We start from the raw sequence: 19,499 nt of genomic DNA, 5'->3' as shown, positions 1-19,499 counted from the left end.
CATTTTCATAAGCATTCAAAATAGAGTACGGCTCATCTTCAAGTACAAACAAGATATCCATAAAGTTTAACAAATTCATCACAAATCCAAAAAATGTCCTACGAAGAGCTAGGAGGAGGGAGGTCTTTACGAGAAGCGACATCATCTTCATCAGCAGGAGAAATCCGAACCCCTGTCGCTTCTGACAAACGCTGAAGCTCTTCCTTCTGCTCTTCCACAGTCTCCTCAAGGAAACCCACATCGAACCCTGGCCTCTCTCTGTGAATGTGTTTTACTTCTTCCTCCAGAGCCACGACGTAAGCATCCTGAGCAAGAGCGTCAAACTCGAAGGACGACCTCTAAGTCTCCACTGTCCTCGCAGCCCTAGATTCAGCCTCCTCAGCTCTACGCATCGCCTCTCTTGCTCTCTCATTTGCCTCCCGTACCTTCTCCACAGCCTCCTCAGTTCGAACTCTTTCTTCCTCAATCCTCTTCTTCTCAGCTTCAGCCCTATGACCGACCTCCTCCCTCAGAGCTCTAATCTATCCCATCCACTTCTCCTCTATCTCCAACCTCAAGTTCAGCTCAAACCCCATTGTGTTAAGCTTCTCCTCGTATTCTTTTTCTTTTATTGCAAACTGAGCTCTCTCAACCTCCATGCTATTATACAAACTCAAGGCCTGATCCTTAGCCTCCATCGGTTTGTCGATCTCAGATTTCACTTACATTAAAATCCATAAGTTAAGCACCTCGTAAATATGTAAATCATTAAATAAAATGAAGTAAGGAAAATACCTTATCACCTATGGCCATCACGTACAAGATAGAGCGGTGGCCCCAGAATTGAGCAATCACTAGGGCCACTCCTATGGGCATCCCATTAAGGAAGCCCTACTTCCTTTCACCCCAACTCCTGGTAAGCAGGCTTACAGAATCACGCAGAGGTGGAGGAAGTGCAGCAATAACCTTCGATGGAGATGAAGCTCACAAGTAACCCCGGAAGATCTTTGGATGGTGGCCTAGCAAACTATCCAGCGGTGGCCTCTGTAAGCCCGGGAACCTCTCCTGTACCCTTGCCGAGCTAGTCGAAGTGGAAGCAGGTGCTGCAGGAGGTGGCGAGGTATGAGCTAGAGACGGCAAAGTGATGGCCACCAAAGGAGAAGAGCTCAACGCGAGATCGGCTTCAGGGACCCTTGGTGTGGCTGGCGTACCAGTACGGTTCCTCTTCAAGGGGACCTAGTCTTCCACTTCCTTAGAACAGCTTTTATCCCGTTCTGGGATGTCCCTCTTCTTGGCCTTCGCTGGGCCGTAGCTTTCACCGCCTTGTATCTCAACATTTTTGAATTGTGAGCTGTAAACAAAAAAGTATGTCAGTACTCAACTCTAACAAATATCACCTCAATAAACCAATCAAAATCGACCTGAACAGGTCAGAACTGATGCAGATGCTGCGACGGTGGAAGGCTCCGCTACCCTGGTTTGAATCAAGCCGGCCTAGAAAAGGTTGGAATTCGAGAGCAAAAATTTGCAAGATCTCTGTTTCTTCGACAATGCACGAATTGCTTCCCCTCGCTTCTGAGTATCTTTCTTCAGTGTAGGCTTCTTGTAAGCTGCACAGTAATATGATATCAATTAGAGTAGCTCAGAATACAATCTAGGTCAAAACTCCAAGAGGCAGTTACTTACATAACGAGTGATAAAGCGCTGCGGCCACATTGTCCCTATTCACCTCGGCAGAATGAAACTGCCACTCTTCCGACACATAGAACCACTCTTCCTTCCATTTCTTGATCGAGGAGGGGGTGTCTAAAACCAGAGAACCTCCTGTCCTTGGCCTAACACTTGTGTACCACCAACCCGAGTTCTTCCCATCCTCCTTAAAAGTAAATAAAGAGTTGAACTGTGATAAGTGTAGTTTCTACACTTATTTGGGATCTTAAATGATGATATTTTGTTATTCTTTGAACGGATTAGAACCTGATTTGTTATTTATTGCTTTTATTTGGAAAAGTTCATGTTTCAAAGAAGAATTGGAAAAAATAACGGAAAATGGCTAAATGAAGCAAATCCAAAATATGGGGAGCAAAGTGTAAATATTTAATGGTTGATTTGGATCACAAAAGATACTTTGAAGATTGATAAGAGTCAATTGAATGCAAATTGGAGTTAAAAAGGAAAGGGATATGATTAGAATATTACAATAAATCGACTACCAATTATATAGGATATTTTCAAGATTTTTGGTCAACTTGAGACCCATTTTTCAGATGGAGAACGTTTGAATTGGAAAAATTGTATTTCTAGAAGAATTGTAGATCTTTTGATTAGCTTTCCAATACACTTTGAATCACTTATACTGAAAGTTGTGCAGAGACAAAATTATGTGCGTGCAAAGGCAACTTTCCTTATTTGATTCAAACTCTTTTGAAAGACAATTTGGACATGAATTTTGATCGAATTTCATTAGATAAATACAAGATATGGGCAGCAATGAAAGGGTCTCTCTCTTGCCTCTTCATACACAACAGTTTCATCAAATCTATCAAGAACAAGGGCCAATTGCTATATTTTGAGAGAGAAGATCAAGTCATAGCAAGGCATTGAAATTCAATTACATCAAGTTTTGAAGAATTCAACTTTGGACGTGAAGATCAACATCTTTTGTATTCTTTCATGATCCGAGTGATATTTTTCTATTATTTTTCTTGTAATTTATATATTAATATGCTAGGCTAGTTTTTCATTGTATTGGATGAGATGAACCCTATTATTTATTTATTTTAATTCAAGACAAGTATTTAATTTAATTCGTGTGTTACTTGATTAATTTTGCATTCCCATTGCACTATTAAATTGTTGGGCCATCAATTGAATAGTTAGTTGCTTGTTGTAGTGTAGGAATATTCACAACGAGTCTAGAACGCGGCAAAAGTAACATGTATAGTTAGGATTAGGAATAATATCTATCATACATGCAATCATATTGATAACTTAAACAAAATGCATGATTTTCATATGAATTCGGACTGAGAATAGGATCGGGTCGTGTTAATCATGGGTTGGTGTATCTTAGAAAATAACATTTAACATATTAGTATTATCGATTGTCAAGAACTTGTAAAAGAAATTAGTTTACGAATCAAGAATTGAAATAAATAGCAATAGGCGAAGTCAAAATCCAATACAATCCTCCAGAATTTGATAAAACCTCAAATTTTATTGCTTTCTTAGATTAGTTTAGTTTAAATCAAATCAAAATATTTATTTTGTTTTCATAACTAGAATTTCATATGAAACTAGTAAACTTGAATTAAATTTATTCTCTGTGGGACGATAACTTTTAACTCACTTATTATTACTTGTCAACGATCTTTTATGCTTGCGGGTATCACACGAACAAGTTTTTGGCGCCGTTGCCGGGGAATAAAGTTTTAGTTTGAGTTTATTAGTTTACATTGGATTTGAATTTATTATTATTATTTTTTTATTTATTATTTTTGTTATTTTAGGCTTTAATCGTGATATCTAATTTCTTCTTATTTTACTCTTAAGGCTTTTACTAGATCTCGAAATCGAAAGGACCTTTAAACAACGCTAAGAGAACTAAGAAGAACGAGGGTAATGGCTGAGAATCAAGATTAGATTCAAAATGCACTGCAGAATGTAGCACTTCAGGTTCAACAACCACCTCCAATTCAGCGCCTATTGGTTAGAGATTATGTGAATCCAATACCTGCACTGATTCAACCTCCTATTATCTATCCACCGTTCGGATAAATAAACTTTCACATCCGACCAGATGTCATAAATCTGGTCCAAAATCATCAAGACATCAGGTTCAGCGGGAAAGCTACGACAAATCCACACGAACATATTCAAGCTTTTACCATGCTTTGTGGTGTGATTAGCCATTAGAGGATGTCACAAGATGCATTCCGAATGCGTTTATTCCCTCACACTTTGAAGGAAGGTGTGAAAATATGGATGATGTCACAACCCCCTGGGAGCATTGTATCGTGGAATGACATGGTACAAAAATTTACCATGAAATTCTTCCTACCATCTCGAGTCCACCAAATCAGAAACGAAGTATATCTTTTCAGACCAAAGGATCATGAGACATATTCGGAAGCATGGGATAGGTTCAAAAGTGCGTTTAGGAAATGTCCAAATCTTGATGTTCCTAAACTTGCACAAATATATCTATTCTATAATGGACTGTGCGCTAAATTTCGCAATATAGTTGATGCTTCTGTGGGTGGATCAATTTTCATTATCGAGATGGATGATGCACATAATTTATTTGAGAGGATTGCTGAGAATCAGGCCAACTGGCTAACAGATAGGGAAGCTCCGAGAAAAACAGCTGGATTACATAATGTGGGCGCAGTGATAGCATTGGCAGCGCAGATGGAAGCAATAACAAAGAAGCTTGATACTTTAACTTAATCTGTGCACATGGTACAACATCCAGCTTCGATATGTGCAGGTTGTGGGACAGATCACATCACTTCAAGCTTCCCTTTGGCTTCTACTCACATGGGTCAGTCAGCAGAGGTCAGTTATGCGCAGAACTATCAGAGGCAAAATGGATCTTACCCATACAACTACCATCCGGGTTTGAACAAGCATTCCAACTATTCGTGGGTGGATAATCCAGATCAAGTAAATCAGATGAAGGGAATTCCACCAGTAATTCAGTAACAACAAGGTAAGAGGCAATCCTTGGAAGATCTACTGGTCACGTACATCACCAAGACTGAAATAGTAATGCAGAATCAATAGGCTTCCATACATAACCTATAAAATCAGGTGGGATAGATAGTAGCTGCATTAGCCAACAGACCACAGGGTACCTTGCCGAATGATACAGAGAAGAACCCATGGGAGCAGGTATTAGTAGCTGAGGCGGTAAATTATGCAACTATTGAGCTCCCATCTACCACATCCACTACTCTTGTCAAAGCTTATGTGCCACCCATTCCATTTCCTCAAAGACTTCAATGCCAGCCAACAGTAGAGCAGGTTCAGGCCATCACTACTAGGAGTGGTGTTCAATTGCCAAAAATCACTGTAAAGAGGAAGGAGACAGAGAGAACTCAAATGCCTACTAAAGATAAGAAACCAATGGAGCAGTCTGAAGAAACAATAGAAAAGGACCAACAGACAGTTTCAGACAATCCACAGCTTAAGGCAAATATTCCTAAAACTTCACTGACACCTCTAATCCCTTTTCCTCAAACGTTACAGACGACCAAATTGGAGAAGCAAGCTATGAAATTCCTGAAAATCCTCAAAAAGTTGCATGTCAACATCCCATTCATTGACGCTATCCTTCAAATTCCAAACTATTCTAAATTTTTGAAGGAGATGCTGACTAAAAAGAGGAAGATGCCCGAGCATAAAATAATAACACTATCTGAAGAGTGCAGCGCGATCATCCAGCACATGATCCCTCCCAAACTTAAAGATCTAGGGGGTTTCACTTTACCTTGCTCCATAGGAAACTTACAAGGTATTAATTGTTTAATTGATTCAGGAGCAAGTATTAACTTAAATCCTTTGCCACTTTACAGGAAATTGGGATTGGGAGATCCCAAGGTGGCTTCTATCATCCTTTAGCTGGCGGACCGAACATTGAAACATCCCTATGAATAGTCAAGGAATGCTCATCAAGTCGGGAGAATTTATTTTTCCAGCCGACTTTATCATTCTAGACATAGAAGAAGCATCCCAAATTCCAATAATACTAGGAAGGCCATTCCTGTTAACAAGTCGGGCATTACTTGATGTTCATACAAACGAGATACTCCTAAGGGTGGAGGATAAGTAACAAAGCTTCACCATGGAGAATCCAATCAAGCTACCATCATATTTTGAAGATTGCCAACGAGTTGATCATTGGGAGAGTTACAAAGGTCGTCCAAATGTAGGTGGAATTATTGGTAGGGATAACAATGGAAACTTGATCATGTGGCGGATGAAAGATGAAAGAAAGAAGTGCAACCAGCGCTTAAAATGCAGGGATAAAAATTCTCTTTTCAAGCCATCATGAAGAGTCTAAAAGCAACAAAATCTAGCTAAAGACTATAAATTAAGCGCTTATTGGGAGTCAACCCAATATTTCTATCCATTTTATTTTATTTTATTTTACTATAATTAGAATAACTTAAGATAATTTAGATTAGTTTTTATTTTGGGGACTCATCATCCATAACACGTTTTCTCTTAGGTCTCTGAGATTTAGTGGTTTATTAGATGTTTGAGCTAAGTAACACATGTTCTGGGTTATTTGATCGTTAATTTTTTATTTAACTGCCATATGCAGGAACATGATATCGCAAAACACTCAAACCAACATAGACCAAGGGGAAAACATGATGAAGGAGAATGTCTAACAATTGCCCAAAGTGCGTTCTACATTCAACAGGAAAATTTGGGGAGTACCTTATTCCTTTCCTTCCCCATCCCCTTACATTTTCAATTATGTTTTAAGACATTAAAAACAATGTCAAGTCTAAGTTTGGGGATGGGAAAAACTTTTTTTAGTTTCTGATTTTTGTATGTTTTTGTGTGTTTCTTTAAAAAAAAATAAATAATAAATTCGTTAAAATTTCTATTTTTGTGTGTTAAAAAAATATCTATTTATTTGTTTTTGTTTGTTTGTGTGATTGTGTGGGTTAGACAGTTTGGCTGACTATAATAATTAAATTTGAGTTTTGGTATTGATTCATGAACTGTGGATAAAATGCATGTTAAACTAATTGAAGCTAAACAATGTAAGACTTGATATTATACATGCACTAGAATTGAGTTTGACATTGTGATGAAATGAGTTGATTCATATGCTTGATAGGTCGCTTTAATCGGACATAGACGCTTTACCCATACCATACAATTATTTATCCTTAGACCAAATTTAACACAGTTGGGGGTGATTTTGTTGTTGCAAAAAGATACGAATGTGGACAAGGATTCTATGTGTGAAAACTTATGTGTGGATTGTCTTAAACTAAAATAATAAAATTGGGTGAAAGTTTTGAGTTGGAGGTCGATTTAATTGAATAAGTGTGTGATAAGGGGCATTGCACTAATCAAGACTTATATTTTGAAATTTAAAACTTTTCTCTAAAGCCTTTAAGACTCGAGTAATTAAGTCTGTAAGGGTATCTTAAAACATGATGCCCTAAAGTCGTCTGACTTGGGAGTCATCGGCCTAAAGTTTGTTACAGGGGTCATTTAGAAAGCAATCAGAGATGAAGTTGCATTTGAAAAAAAAAATAAAATTGTTCTCTTTGAAGCCTTTTTGACTCGGGTTATTAAGTCTGAAAGGATATCTTAAAATTTGGTGCCCTAAAGTCATCTGATTTGGGAGTCATCGGCCTAAAGCCTGCTATAGGGGTCATATAGAAAGTTTAATGGAGAGAAAAAAACTCTTAAAAATCAGAAAAAGCAAGTGCATGAAAAAAAGCAGAAGCACTAAATACATTGTTAAGTCCTAACACTTATTCGAGAAAATTTAACTTTCGATTAAAGATAATTAGCCTAATTGAGTCTTGGCGGTCGAAGCAATCAAATTAATTGAGAATCCTTGTTCATTGATTTATTGACTTGCAACTAGTGATGTTCACCTGAACTAGAGAGGGTAAGGATAGTAATGAAAAATTCAACCTTAGATCACACGCTATGAAAATAGTGAAAAAGAATAAATTTAGGAGTGTGTGAATCTTACGAGAGATGAAAGGATATATTTGACCATAGAGGGTCGGGAATTGAAATTACTTGTGAAATCATTAATGTCTACTTAATTTTTCACACACACGTCGATTTTGCATTTGAAGAGTGGATATTGGTTTGGTATTGTGACTTTGAAGCAGTTTATAGATTTAACACAGTGATCTCAAATTCTGTGGTAAAAAGTTAGATTGTCCAACCAAATGCTCAACCGTAAGCTCAGGGTTACTTAATCTATCCCACAGAATAAGCGTGACGATCAGAGTCTGCTACCCATTTGGGTATAACTGGGTCGGAGCTATGCTTCAAGAAGACAAGAACTTATGGATAACCCTAGGAATAGGTAATCTCAGCCCGGCTTGAAGGATGACAGAATTCTATGTGACACATCCCATAGGGGGAACGTCAGGACGGTCAGATGGTTAAGGGATTATCATAATTAACGAACTCGGAATATCATATTTTGCCCTCCAACTAGCTAACATATCACATGTAACTACTGACCTGTAAGAACCAGCCCCCACTCCAACTGATCGTTCCCTTCACTACCCATAGGGGAAGCCACCTCCTCGTCTACCCTATTTCGCCCTATCTCCCCAGGACGGGCCGAAGTAACGGGGTTAGCAACAGAAATAGGAACAGGAGTAAAAATCTCTCTACACCCTGAGGACGAACTAGAAGTAGAAGGGACGGATTCTTCCTGTTGATTTCCTCAGGATTGAACCCTCCACTCGTCCGAACTCATGGAAAAGAACAATACAAACGTACTAAGTGAAGAAGCGAAGGAATACCTAGGAACTCGAAGAACGATCTTACTCAAACGACAGACAGGGAATGCTCGGAATTCCTTGGTGCTTTGAGAGAAAACAGTGTAAAGTAAAAAGACAAAATGACAAGCCATTGAATATAAAGGGTTTTAATCTGGGCCGTTAGTTCAAAATAAAGGAGGAAAGATCTACGATTGAAATGTCTTCTAGGCAAAACGACACAACATCAGGAAACTTATCAAAGAAGCTATCTAAAAATGTCGTGCAGCTCATCCTTACCCAGACATGACACTTGGCATAATAATAATTAATTTTCTTGGAAAAAGAACCAGTGAAGTCAGAAGGTTAGCCCCCCTTACGGAAGAACTGACCCGGGGGGTAACTGTTGACATCCGAATTCCGATCTAATAAAAACAGTTCGCTAACCCCATCTCAGTTAAATGTGAGTTCGGTCCTTACTCTCAGGTCGGACAATCCCACCGTTATCTTAGAAAAACATCATGACTACCCCCTGTCACATCACCCTATCAATCAAATACAATTGCCACAGGTGACATCATCACCACTCGAAACAACCAATCCTAAGTCCTCAACCTCCAGCCCCTTGCAGGTCATCATTACCTGGGGAAATGACCACCAGCCTCATCGAACAATCATAAGAGAATTCGGCGACCCGAGTTTCGAGCTCAGTACTGTTGCTGATTTGACTGATTTGATGTAATGTCGGCTGAAACTATGTATAAATAGTTGAATATGACTCTTGTAAAGGGCAAGTGATTTCATACAACAACTCAAGGCATAATTACATTCTCTAAACATATTTTGTGGTCTTTTTTCAACAATAAATCGCCCTTTTTTTCTTAAAGTTGGCTTAAGATTGACCTTGCTAATTTTGACGTCAACAAGGTTCATTTTAGATTTTAATACTTCAACATTGTCATTTTCCTTTAAAAGGGCGACCACATTTTCCACTGCAAGGGTGATTTCCCCTTAGAATTATACTATCTTCGGTGCAACCATATAAAGGGGAAGTCATAAGAGTAAGTTCATGATCTATTAGTATTTTGTCATAAATAGTTCCAAACAAGATATTGATGGAGCACCCATTATCTACAAACATACGCTTTAGACCATTTTGTACCATGATAGCCCTTACCACAATGCATCACATGAGTTAATGTTGACGTGTCGCATCTTCATGTGTAAAAGTAATGGGTGGTGTATTCTTAGTCCCACTAGGGTGCTGTTGACTATGTATCTCGTTATAAGGAGATCATTGGCTTCTCTTGCATAGTTCCACTGTGCATTTCAAGATTCTTTTCCAACATGCGAACCTCCATTTCTCAATTGGCTCCATGCATTTGGAGGGAACTGGGTAAGGGCTAGGTTATTCTATCTAAATATATATAAAAAATGGATGTAAAGACAACCTCGTCCTAGCATTTCACCTCACTTATAGCCATACACTCCTTGGAGAAATAGGTTTGCTCATAAGGGGTCGGGACAAACATCTCAACCGTATTACTCCTTAAAGGTTTCTAGCTCCCTCTCTACTATGCAAGTCAGCCACAAGGAAGTCCCCATCTCATACTATAATTTATGGGGACTCTCCATCTCCTTCACAATCCTCTCGGTAGGAATTATTAGAGGCAAAATAGCCTCGACGTATATCATCGCCATGTAAGCCTTCCTACAAGAACCCCTTTTGGTGTTTGGTTTCAAGAAAGAGGCTATCTAATGAATATTTAGGTCAAAAAATTGAAGAAAAATGGTCTATCACTTTCATAAATATCAAATACAAAAACTAGAAGAAGGTAAAAATTTTATTGCTCGCCAAAAAAAGTGCAGATGTTGCTAAAGAAATGGAAATGATTTTTTGATTGCTTGAAGGTTTTTTCTTAAAGTAGAAGGCATAACAAATGGCTATTGCATCCTTTTATAGGCAATCAAGAGGAACCTCAGTCATCATATGGGCATTACTCAATCTAAGATGTATATCTGTGCCCTTGATCGTAACCGCTAAAACCAGATGGTTTCCATATAAATTTGAAGGACAATCTGGATCATATCATGCTTAGCACGACCTTGTGGATCCCGTCGCCTCTACCAGTTGTAACAGATTATCATCATTGTGTATTTAATATGCACGCAATACGCATATTGATAAATGGAAAGCTGCTTCGCTGTCGTATTTTGAAAAGAGGATAAGATTTCAAATCATTTCAAAATGCATCCTATCAATGTCTCTTCATAGCTATGCTTTGCGTATGCCAAAAGAGCCTACATATGTTTTAAATCCACCGACAGACTCACCCTCTTAGCAAGGGCCTCGCCTTTATGAATTTTAGCCTTATTGCAGGCTTCAACTCCATCAATAGGCTTTTACTCTTAGCAAGGACCTCGTCTTTAAGAATTTTAGCCTTATTACATGTTTTAGCTCTACTAACAGGTTTACCCTTTTAGCAAGGACCTCGCTTAAATGAATTTTAGCCTTATGAGAAGCTTCAACTCCATCAATATGCTCGCCCTCTTAACAAACGCCTTACCTTTAACTAGTTGTGCACTGTCTTGAATTTCTACTCACACGGCAGAGCAAAGAACAATTAACAACAACTAGATCTCAACTTAAAAGTTTATGCATTATATGAAATATCCATAAGTGGACTTCAGGGATAGATGTGCTATGCTATTTCTTCACAAAATGCAACATGGCCCAAATAGAATAAAGACCAACTCAGCAGCATCTAGATCTCCACTTAAAAGTTCATGTAATATATGAATAACCATACATGGACTTTAAGGACTATTGTTACACCTCCTACGTGGCAAGTGAAATTAGCCTGCACTCGACGTCACTTGCCAAGAGGTAGTGGTAGAGCCCTGAAAGACGCTGAACCTATATAGGAAGTTGAACCATTTGCCGGAATCGACTCCATATGGAGAATGGAACCCTCATGACAAGGCGAGGCTGCATGGGACTATAGGTGCTCACACATTGTGCCATTCTAGAGGGAATACAAGTTTAGACTCTCAAGTTACAACTTTTCTATCCTTACTGTTATCATCGCGTAATCTCCTCAAAGCCGATTCCCCTTTTTATATAGGAGGCTTGTGTCTAAAGCACCTCCTACACTCATATATTTATTGTTTTAACTGATTTAACGGTCGGAGTGCACGCAACCAGCTCTACTACCATTGAAGGAAGCCACCTCTGGCTAATGGATTCTCTTAATGTGCAAGAATCGGGCTTATGTGGACGTGGAATGCCTTGGGATCTGTTGGCCAAATTTTTGAAGGTACAAAAATCGAGGTCAACGGAATAGAAGGAAATTAAGAGCCGTCCTGAGAACCGAAAGACGGAAAAAAGAGGACGGAAAAGAGGAAAGAATGAAGTAGCCTCTGTCGCTCTGGTGGCACAAAGCTGCAGCTTGAACTTTCCATAAGCACAAGATTCAGTAAAAGCTGTTACTTGAGCGGTGTAAGGTTGCTGCTCGAGCAGGACATAAACAGGCAGCCCACTGGTCTGTGTTAAGTTTGTAGTTTCAGGAGTCTTTTCTCCATTGTTTTCCCGAAATTTTGGGACTTTATTGCAAACCTTTATATATTTAAACTCTTGTACTTCATCAGGTTATACTCTTTTAAGAAAAAAACACGTAAGATACGTTGAAAACATAACTTCGAATAAGAGGATTAACTTGAAGCTTTTTCCGGATTTTTCTGAAGAGGCTGAAGATTCGAGACAAAGTATAGCTTTTCTTTAATCTTGTCTATTCCACATGTGATTTTTACTAATTAAGTCAACAACGTGTTTTAGTAATTTGACGGTGTTATATTCTACATAGTTAGGACAACGATGTAATCGTGTTTTGAGACTTTATTTTGATTTTTCTCGTTTTAGACTAAATTTATGGTTGTGAATGTTTGTTAAGTACTTAATGCTTTTAATTACTCGACTAATATTTGAATAAATTGCGAATAAAGATACACTTCAATACTTTAGTTGATCTTTTATTGAAGGTTAATTTTTTTAAAATTTATTTTATATATTTGTATCTTTCATAGAGATGTCTAGCCCTACTCGAGATACAACGTTTGACAAAATAGGATCTTTGGTAATCAATCAATTGTGCTATGGTGGATTGCAGAAAATTGAGATTAAAAATGAAAAAGCATATGGGTGGGAGTCGAATTCATAGTGCCCTTTAAAAAACGAATTTTCTTCTAGATTGTCGAATCTCATTGACATGGCTTTCTTTATTCAATTTTAGCAGTCTTTAGTAAAATAAATTTGAACTCAAAAATTGGGTTAAAAGAGTAATTGATAAAATTAAATATGCAATCCTCATAGATGATACTTGACTCATTGGATTTTGTTATTTGTACATTGAAATTTTCACAAAAACTTTGCCAAGATAAAATAAGAGCATCAAATGTTTGTAGAGAAAAGAGATAAAATAAAAGTGGCGAATCCTTGCAAATCAGATAATTTTATTCAAAGTAAAGAAAAGAACCCAAAATAAAGGAAGCCTTGGAAAAGAAAGTTGACAAATTCTCGTGGTGTCTGCAAAATTTTTTGGGAAAATTTTTGGTTAAAAATTAAGCTACGGTCTCATATATATTGACGCTGCTTGCTACTGTACTTGGTATGTGACAAAGAGAAAAATTTATCTAGCATCTAATATTTTTGTTTCTTATCAGTTTGCTTTTGGAAAATATATCCACCGTACTACCCAAAAAAAAAAAAGAAAAGAAAAAAAAATCTTAAAGGAAATAAAATATTAGGTGATATAAGTTTGCCTTAGCAAATTGTCCTTGCCTTCTTAAAATAAGAAGTTGTTTGACAACTTTGGAGGCAAATTTGGATGTTAGGTGCTCGTGTTTTGCAAGGGAAAATTTAGGTTAAAATGTAATAAAATATCTCCATAACTTGACGTGGTTATTTCTTTTTTGTGGAAGTGATTTGAAAGGAAAAATTATATGCATAGCATCCTTATTTTTCTTGTTCTCTTTGTGGGTTGTTCAAAGAGGACTTATGGGGGTTTGATTGAGTAAAAATTACGTGCTTGTACAAATTTTTATATAATGGAAAAGTTTTGATAGTCCATAATTTTGTCTATCAATATATATATTATTATGTCTCATTATTTTCATTATTATTATTATTATTATTTTTTATTTGTTTATTTTTTTTTGGAACAAGGATCTTGTGGACAAGTTTAAAATGTGGTATCAAAGCATTAGATCATTTAGAGTGTTGAAAAACGAAGAAGATATGTGAAGTGGATAAATTAATATTCAAAGGATCAATTTTGTCTTTTGACAATTACAAGTCAAGGTCTTGTTGATTCAATATGTACTAACACATAATTTTGAAAGGAAGAGCAATCCAATCAAGTATAAATAACTTGGTTGCGTTAGGACCGTTCGAAATGTGGAGTAGACTCAATTAATTGCTCAAACTCAGTTGAACATGTCTTTACATCTTTGTGGGAAGACGATAATTTCGTTTGAATAAGATGTGCATCCTTATGCCATGCATTAATTGTCTTGATAGAGGACGTGTCACTAGAGCAGTCACATGTTTGCATGCTTGCTTTGGCTGGACATTAATACAAATATGTGATGGGCTCTTAGGAAAGTCAAACATGAGTTGCATCATAGTTTTTTAACAAGTTTGTTCAACATGAGTCAATGAGATATTTTGAATTTTTCTTTAATTTGAAGTGATTATACTCATATGATGATATATGCTAGCTGTAGAACAAAAAATAGAGTTTTGGTTCTTTTTTTCAAAGTGGAGATTGTTCAGAAAATATTTTCTCAGAAGTTGTTAAAAGAAAAAAATATATTAATATCAATTCTTAACAATCTGTACAAAGAATTTAGGTGTCGTAAAGCCTAGGTAATATTTCCCTACCATATTTGAGGATTTAGGTGAGTAAAAACTCCATATAATTGTAACAATTTCTACTGGAATATTTGTGAATTTAACAGTTTGTAGTTTTTTTTCTCTATTTTTTTTTTTTGGAATTTTCATGTAAATTATATATTTTTTCCATCTATTTTATTTTTTTGGCTTCTTCATGTGGAAGAGTTATGAAATTGGCCTAAATTCGCAACATTTATACAAATGACAGTATGTCAAAATTCAATTTAAATTCTCCGTTGAATTTTCTAATAATACAAAGAATTAAATAAATGAAAATTCTTGTAAATTTCTCTTAATTTTATTATTATTAATTTTTATTTTTATGGATCCATCAACTCATTTAGAGAGTTCAATTATCTTTGTCCTCATTTATGTCTATTGTTCGAACACATTGTATTAATACATCTTCACTTGCGAATTAGTCAACATTTTTCACAAATTTTATATCAAGAAAAAACTTATTTTCATATTTCTTATTCTCTATTAATTTCAAGCCTACTTCTTGAAAAATAATAAGTTTTTTACTAACATCTGTATTTTAGAAGTGACATGAACAACTAAAACAAGAGCGATCATATTTTTATTCGCAAGGCCTAAATAGAAATTATCAAAGAAAAATTAATGAATTAATCTAGTGGTATATATCGGGATGTACCTAAGGGTGTACTCCTCTTCACATGGGGTGTGGAGTTCACCCGAATAAATAGGTACACCCCTATGTACCACTAGCACTACCGAAAATTATTTGAAAAGAAAAAAAATGAAGGAATAAAGTAATAACCTGGACTAGACCCTTTCGGTCATGCTATTCTTTTAGCCGCCCAAACTACTTAATTAATTGAGGGATAAGATTAAAAAGAATTTAAAGAAAAAAATATTCATACAAAACCAAGTCCACTATCCCCCCGCAATACCTACTAAATATTTTAACACAATTAACAGCTCATTAAGGGACTAATTTAATTATATTTTAATTGCAATTAGCAAAGCATCTTAGACTAATGATAAATATGATATATAAAATATGATTATAGACAAAATGATGATTAATTTTAACTCAAAAAAGTGGATAAAACATAATAATCATATTTTTTATATCCTATCTTTTGTCATAAAAAAATAATAATTTGTGGTCATATATGATTGCCACAAATTGAATATAATTATAGAATTAGTTAGAATATTTTCTATGACAACGCAAATGGATTAAAGTATTTGTGCCACCATTTGCTTATGTTTGGGCGGTGCTACATAGAGAAGTACTTATCATTTGAAGAGTCTTTTTGTTTCATTATATTCGATTTTAGATTATAATAGAATTATCTTTTTTGATCATATCGATATTAATAAATTCAATGTAATAAAGATGACATATGATAGTGTTGGCTCGACTCAATTTAAAGAATATTTATACCCTTTTAACGCCCAATTTCGAAATATAAAAATTTGCATATTGCCCATTGTTATTGACTTGAGTCTATTAGTATAGTATCAAAAGATTTTAGGTTTTATTTCAATCTTGTAAGGGAACAAAAGTGCATAAACATTATTTTTAAATTTAAAAAAAAAAAAAGAAAAAAAAGAAGCTAAAATTCAAAACCAAACTGAAAATAAAAACAATTATTGAATTCAAAAAACATATTTACCTTTATTAAAGGAGAAACACTCTATTAGATAATTTAGATTTCATCAGAGCTCTCTTAATAAAATAGGATCCTTATGAGTTGATCCTTACGAGTAAAAGAAAGGAAATATACGAATAAATTAATGGAACAACCAATGAAACAAATACCAGTCACAACCATAAAAATGGTCGGTTAATCAAATATTTATTATTTATGAACAATAATTTGTGGGCCCCATTCTCAATTTTCATCCTCCCATTACGACGGGCCTCGTTCGTAATTCAACTTGGTAACCCTCGTACAAGGCATTTGCATTAGTCCACTATAAATAGAAGCCACCAAATAAGATTAGCATAGGATGCAAAACTAAGAAACTAAGCACGAAATAGGTATTTTCCTGAGCTCTTAGAGATAAAGAAAAAGTGCAAAAACTTCGAAAGAAAATGCCTTTCTCAAGAATTTCGGTCGGAAGTCCGGCGGAGGCCAGCCATCCAGATACCCTGAAAGCCGCCTTAGCCGAATTCATTTCAATGGTAATTTTTGTATTTGCCGGTGAAGGCTCTGGCATGGCTTTTGGTAAGTACTTGTGCCCTCATATTAGTTTTACAATTGTTCTTCCTTGACAAAATTATTTGCTTACTTCCTTGACAAAATGACACTTGGTATTCAATCATTAGACTGTTTAAAAAACAGTTAGTTTTTCACCCAATCATCTGCTGCCAACGTTGTATCTATTAAGTAGGTGGGCGGAAAATTATGTACAAATGGCTCAATCCTAAGTTCTAAACACTTGTCCTTTATTCTATTCAATCTCATATATAATCATTTTTTCTACAGCCAAGCTTACAGACGGTGGATCGAGCACGCCGGCTGGCCTTATTGCTGCGGCGATAGCCCATGCTTTCGCACTTTTTGTGGCAGTCTCGGTTGCTGCCAACATTTCCGGTGGTCATGTAAACCCTGCAGTCACCTTTGGTGCCTTTGTTGGTGGTCACCTATCATTGTTTAAAACTATTTTGTATTGGATTGCCCAATTGCTTGGAGCTATTGTTGCATGCTTGCTCCTAAAGTTCTCCACCGGTGGCTTGGTAAGTAATTAATTCCTCAAAGCTATATTATTACACATAAAAGTTCTTCTTCATCATTTTTCTGAAATGTCGAAGAAGAACGAATGATGCGATTTCATTAGAATTCTTGAAAAAAAATAAGGAAAATTCAAATTAATCTCTTCTACAGGAAACAAAAATAAAAGCAAAGACTATACCAAACGGACCCTTAGAATCCCTGGCCTAGAGCATGTTTGGCTGGCTAAGCTTCAAAAGAAGTAAAAGTTAATTTTCTTTTCAAACATGTTAATAGAACTTATTTTCCTTAATTTTAAGTAAAAGAATTATTTATTTAAAAGAAAATTTTACGCATAAGAACCTTCCATGTTTTCAATCTCCAAGAATAAAAAATTGTCCATTACAGAACTTACTTATTTCCATGCTTTTGTGTTTGACCTGAACTCAAATTTTGTCTTGTTACATCGTGCAGGAAACTTCCGCATTTGCACTTTCAACCGGGGTATCGTCGTGGAATGCCCTTGTTTTCGAAATAGTGATGACGTTTGGCCTGGTTTACACAGTTTATGCCACAGCAGTAGATCCAAAGAGGGGTGATATAGGTATCATAGCCCCTATTGCCATTGGCTTCATTGTGGGTGCCAACATTTTGGCTGGCGGTGCCTTCGACGGTGCATCCATGAACCCAGCCGTGTCGTTCGGCCCTGCAGTCGTCAGCTGGACATGGGACAGCCACTGGGTGTACTGGCTTGGCCCATTTGTTGGTGCTGGAATTGCTGCTATTGTCTATGAAATCGTCTTCATTAACCAGACCACTCATGAACCACTCCCCTCCAGTGAGTACTAAGTTTAAACTAAGAAAATCTGTCTTTGTAATCAAGTTTGCTGTCTTTGTTGTCACCAATCTGTCCTTTTTAAGGAATCAGTTGTCGTCTCTTTGTTCAAGTGTCAAGTTGCAAGTTTTTAAACTCTTCGAACATAGAATTTTGTAAAGATCAACTGAATGTTCAATCCACACCGAACTCGATATCTATATATGAACATGATCAGAAAGTAAAATAATATCGAAGACAAAATTCAATAGATATTAACAACTATATGAAATTCGTTATATATGTCAAGTAGCGATCGATTGATCGAATTCTCAAGCGAATTGGTCTAGTGATAAAACATGAATATTTCTATATATGCAGGGGCGGACCCACATGGGGTCATGTGGGGGTCAGATGACCCCACAAAATTTTGGGATTTTTTTTTCCAAAAAATGGTTGTTTTAACTCGTTTTCGACCCACTTTAATACATACCAAATGGAAAACGAAATATTGCATTTTTAATATCATTTATAAGTATTCATGGCCTAGTTTTTCGTTTCTTAATGGTGTTTGAAATGATCGACTATAGCAAAAGATACGATTTATTAAATTTTTGACCCCCACAACCCAAAACGGTTGGGTTCGCCCCTGTATATATGACTGGGTAAATTTCATCCATGGTTAGGAAAATTTAATCAGCTCGTTAAATTTTAATTTGTCGAGATTAAATTACTAAACTTTAATTTAATTTCAATTTAGTTTCAAAGTTCACTTCTTAGCCATTTATTACCTTTCAAATTGATGAAAATTATTTAATTGATGGTCTATGTTACAATTGATGCCCACATAATCGTTGTGTGGCTAATTATCCACAGTTTGGGCTCTTCAATGTCCCAACTATGTAAATTGTTTCCTTCTTTCTCGCTCTATATTTTCTGCATTAGGCCAAAAAAATGAAAATGCAAACCTTGTTAAAATAAGGGGCAATTACAAAAATACACTAAAAAGTAGGAATGTTTCAAAAATGGGTAATTAACACAAAACGTCATTACCTTTCAATTTTATTGTGCAAAATATCTCTGTCTTTCATTTTATTTTATTTATTTATTTATTACATTTCCACCCCTACTTTAAATTTCATTGCGAAAAAAGGTTATTTTCATTCAATTTCTCAATAAAAGAAAGGTCCTTTCAACTCAATTTTACTTTTGTTAAAACAATTTGGAATTATAGTTGTACTTTGTCCTTTATTTTTATTTTTTATTTTTGTTTTATTTAAATAGGAGGATATATATTCATCATTTTATAACTATTAATTGAAAAAATGGATGGAAGTAATGTTTTCGCAATGAAATGTGAAAACAAAGGTAAAAATGCCAAAAAAAATTAAATGTCTATATTTTGCACAATAATATCAAAAGTTGGGGACATTTTGTGTTAATTACCCTTCTAATAATTTATTTTGGACTTATTCGCAGTTTTTAAAAAAGTTTGAAAGTATGATTGCAATTTGTTCTTTAATTTTTCTTTTTTTTTAAAATTTAAATAGAAGGGTATATTTGTCATTTTACATTTTTTTTATTGAGAA

The 19,499-nt window shown here is 35.8% G+C and overlaps 2 protein-coding genes across 2 annotated transcripts; both read left to right on the top strand.

The window, feature by feature from the left end:
* The first annotated feature begins 4,437 nt into the window (after positions 1–4,437).
* On the top strand, positions 4,438–5,601 carry LOC111369065. The gene is made up of 2 exons (XM_022990552.1): positions 4,438–4,671; positions 4,801–5,601. Exons 1-2 carry the CDS (start codon positions 4,438–4,440, stop codon positions 5,599–5,601), a joined length of 1,035 nt encoding a protein of 344 aa, XP_022846320.1.
* Positions 5,602–16,381: 10,780 nt separating this feature from the next.
* Positions 16,382–18,043, top strand: LOC111369635 (probable aquaporin TIP1-2). Its single transcript, XM_022991226.1, has 3 exons — positions 16,382–16,610; positions 16,872–17,122; positions 17,571–18,043. The coding sequence occupies exons 1-3, from the start codon at positions 16,478–16,480 to the stop codon at positions 17,943–17,945; spliced, it is 759 nt and encodes a 252-aa protein (XP_022846994.1). The 5' UTR covers positions 16,382–16,477; the 3' UTR covers positions 17,946–18,043.
* Positions 18,044–19,499: the final 1,456 nt, after the last annotated feature.

The sequence above is a fragment of the Olea europaea genome, chromosome 20 (genome assembly GCF_002742605.1).
Source record: "Olea europaea var. sylvestris chromosome 20, O_europaea_v1, whole genome shotgun sequence".
NCBI lineage: Eukaryota > Viridiplantae > Streptophyta > Magnoliopsida > Lamiales > Oleaceae > Olea > Olea europaea.
The sequence above is the reverse complement of the archived record's forward strand: the minus strand, read 5'-3'. Positions and strand labels throughout refer to the sequence as shown.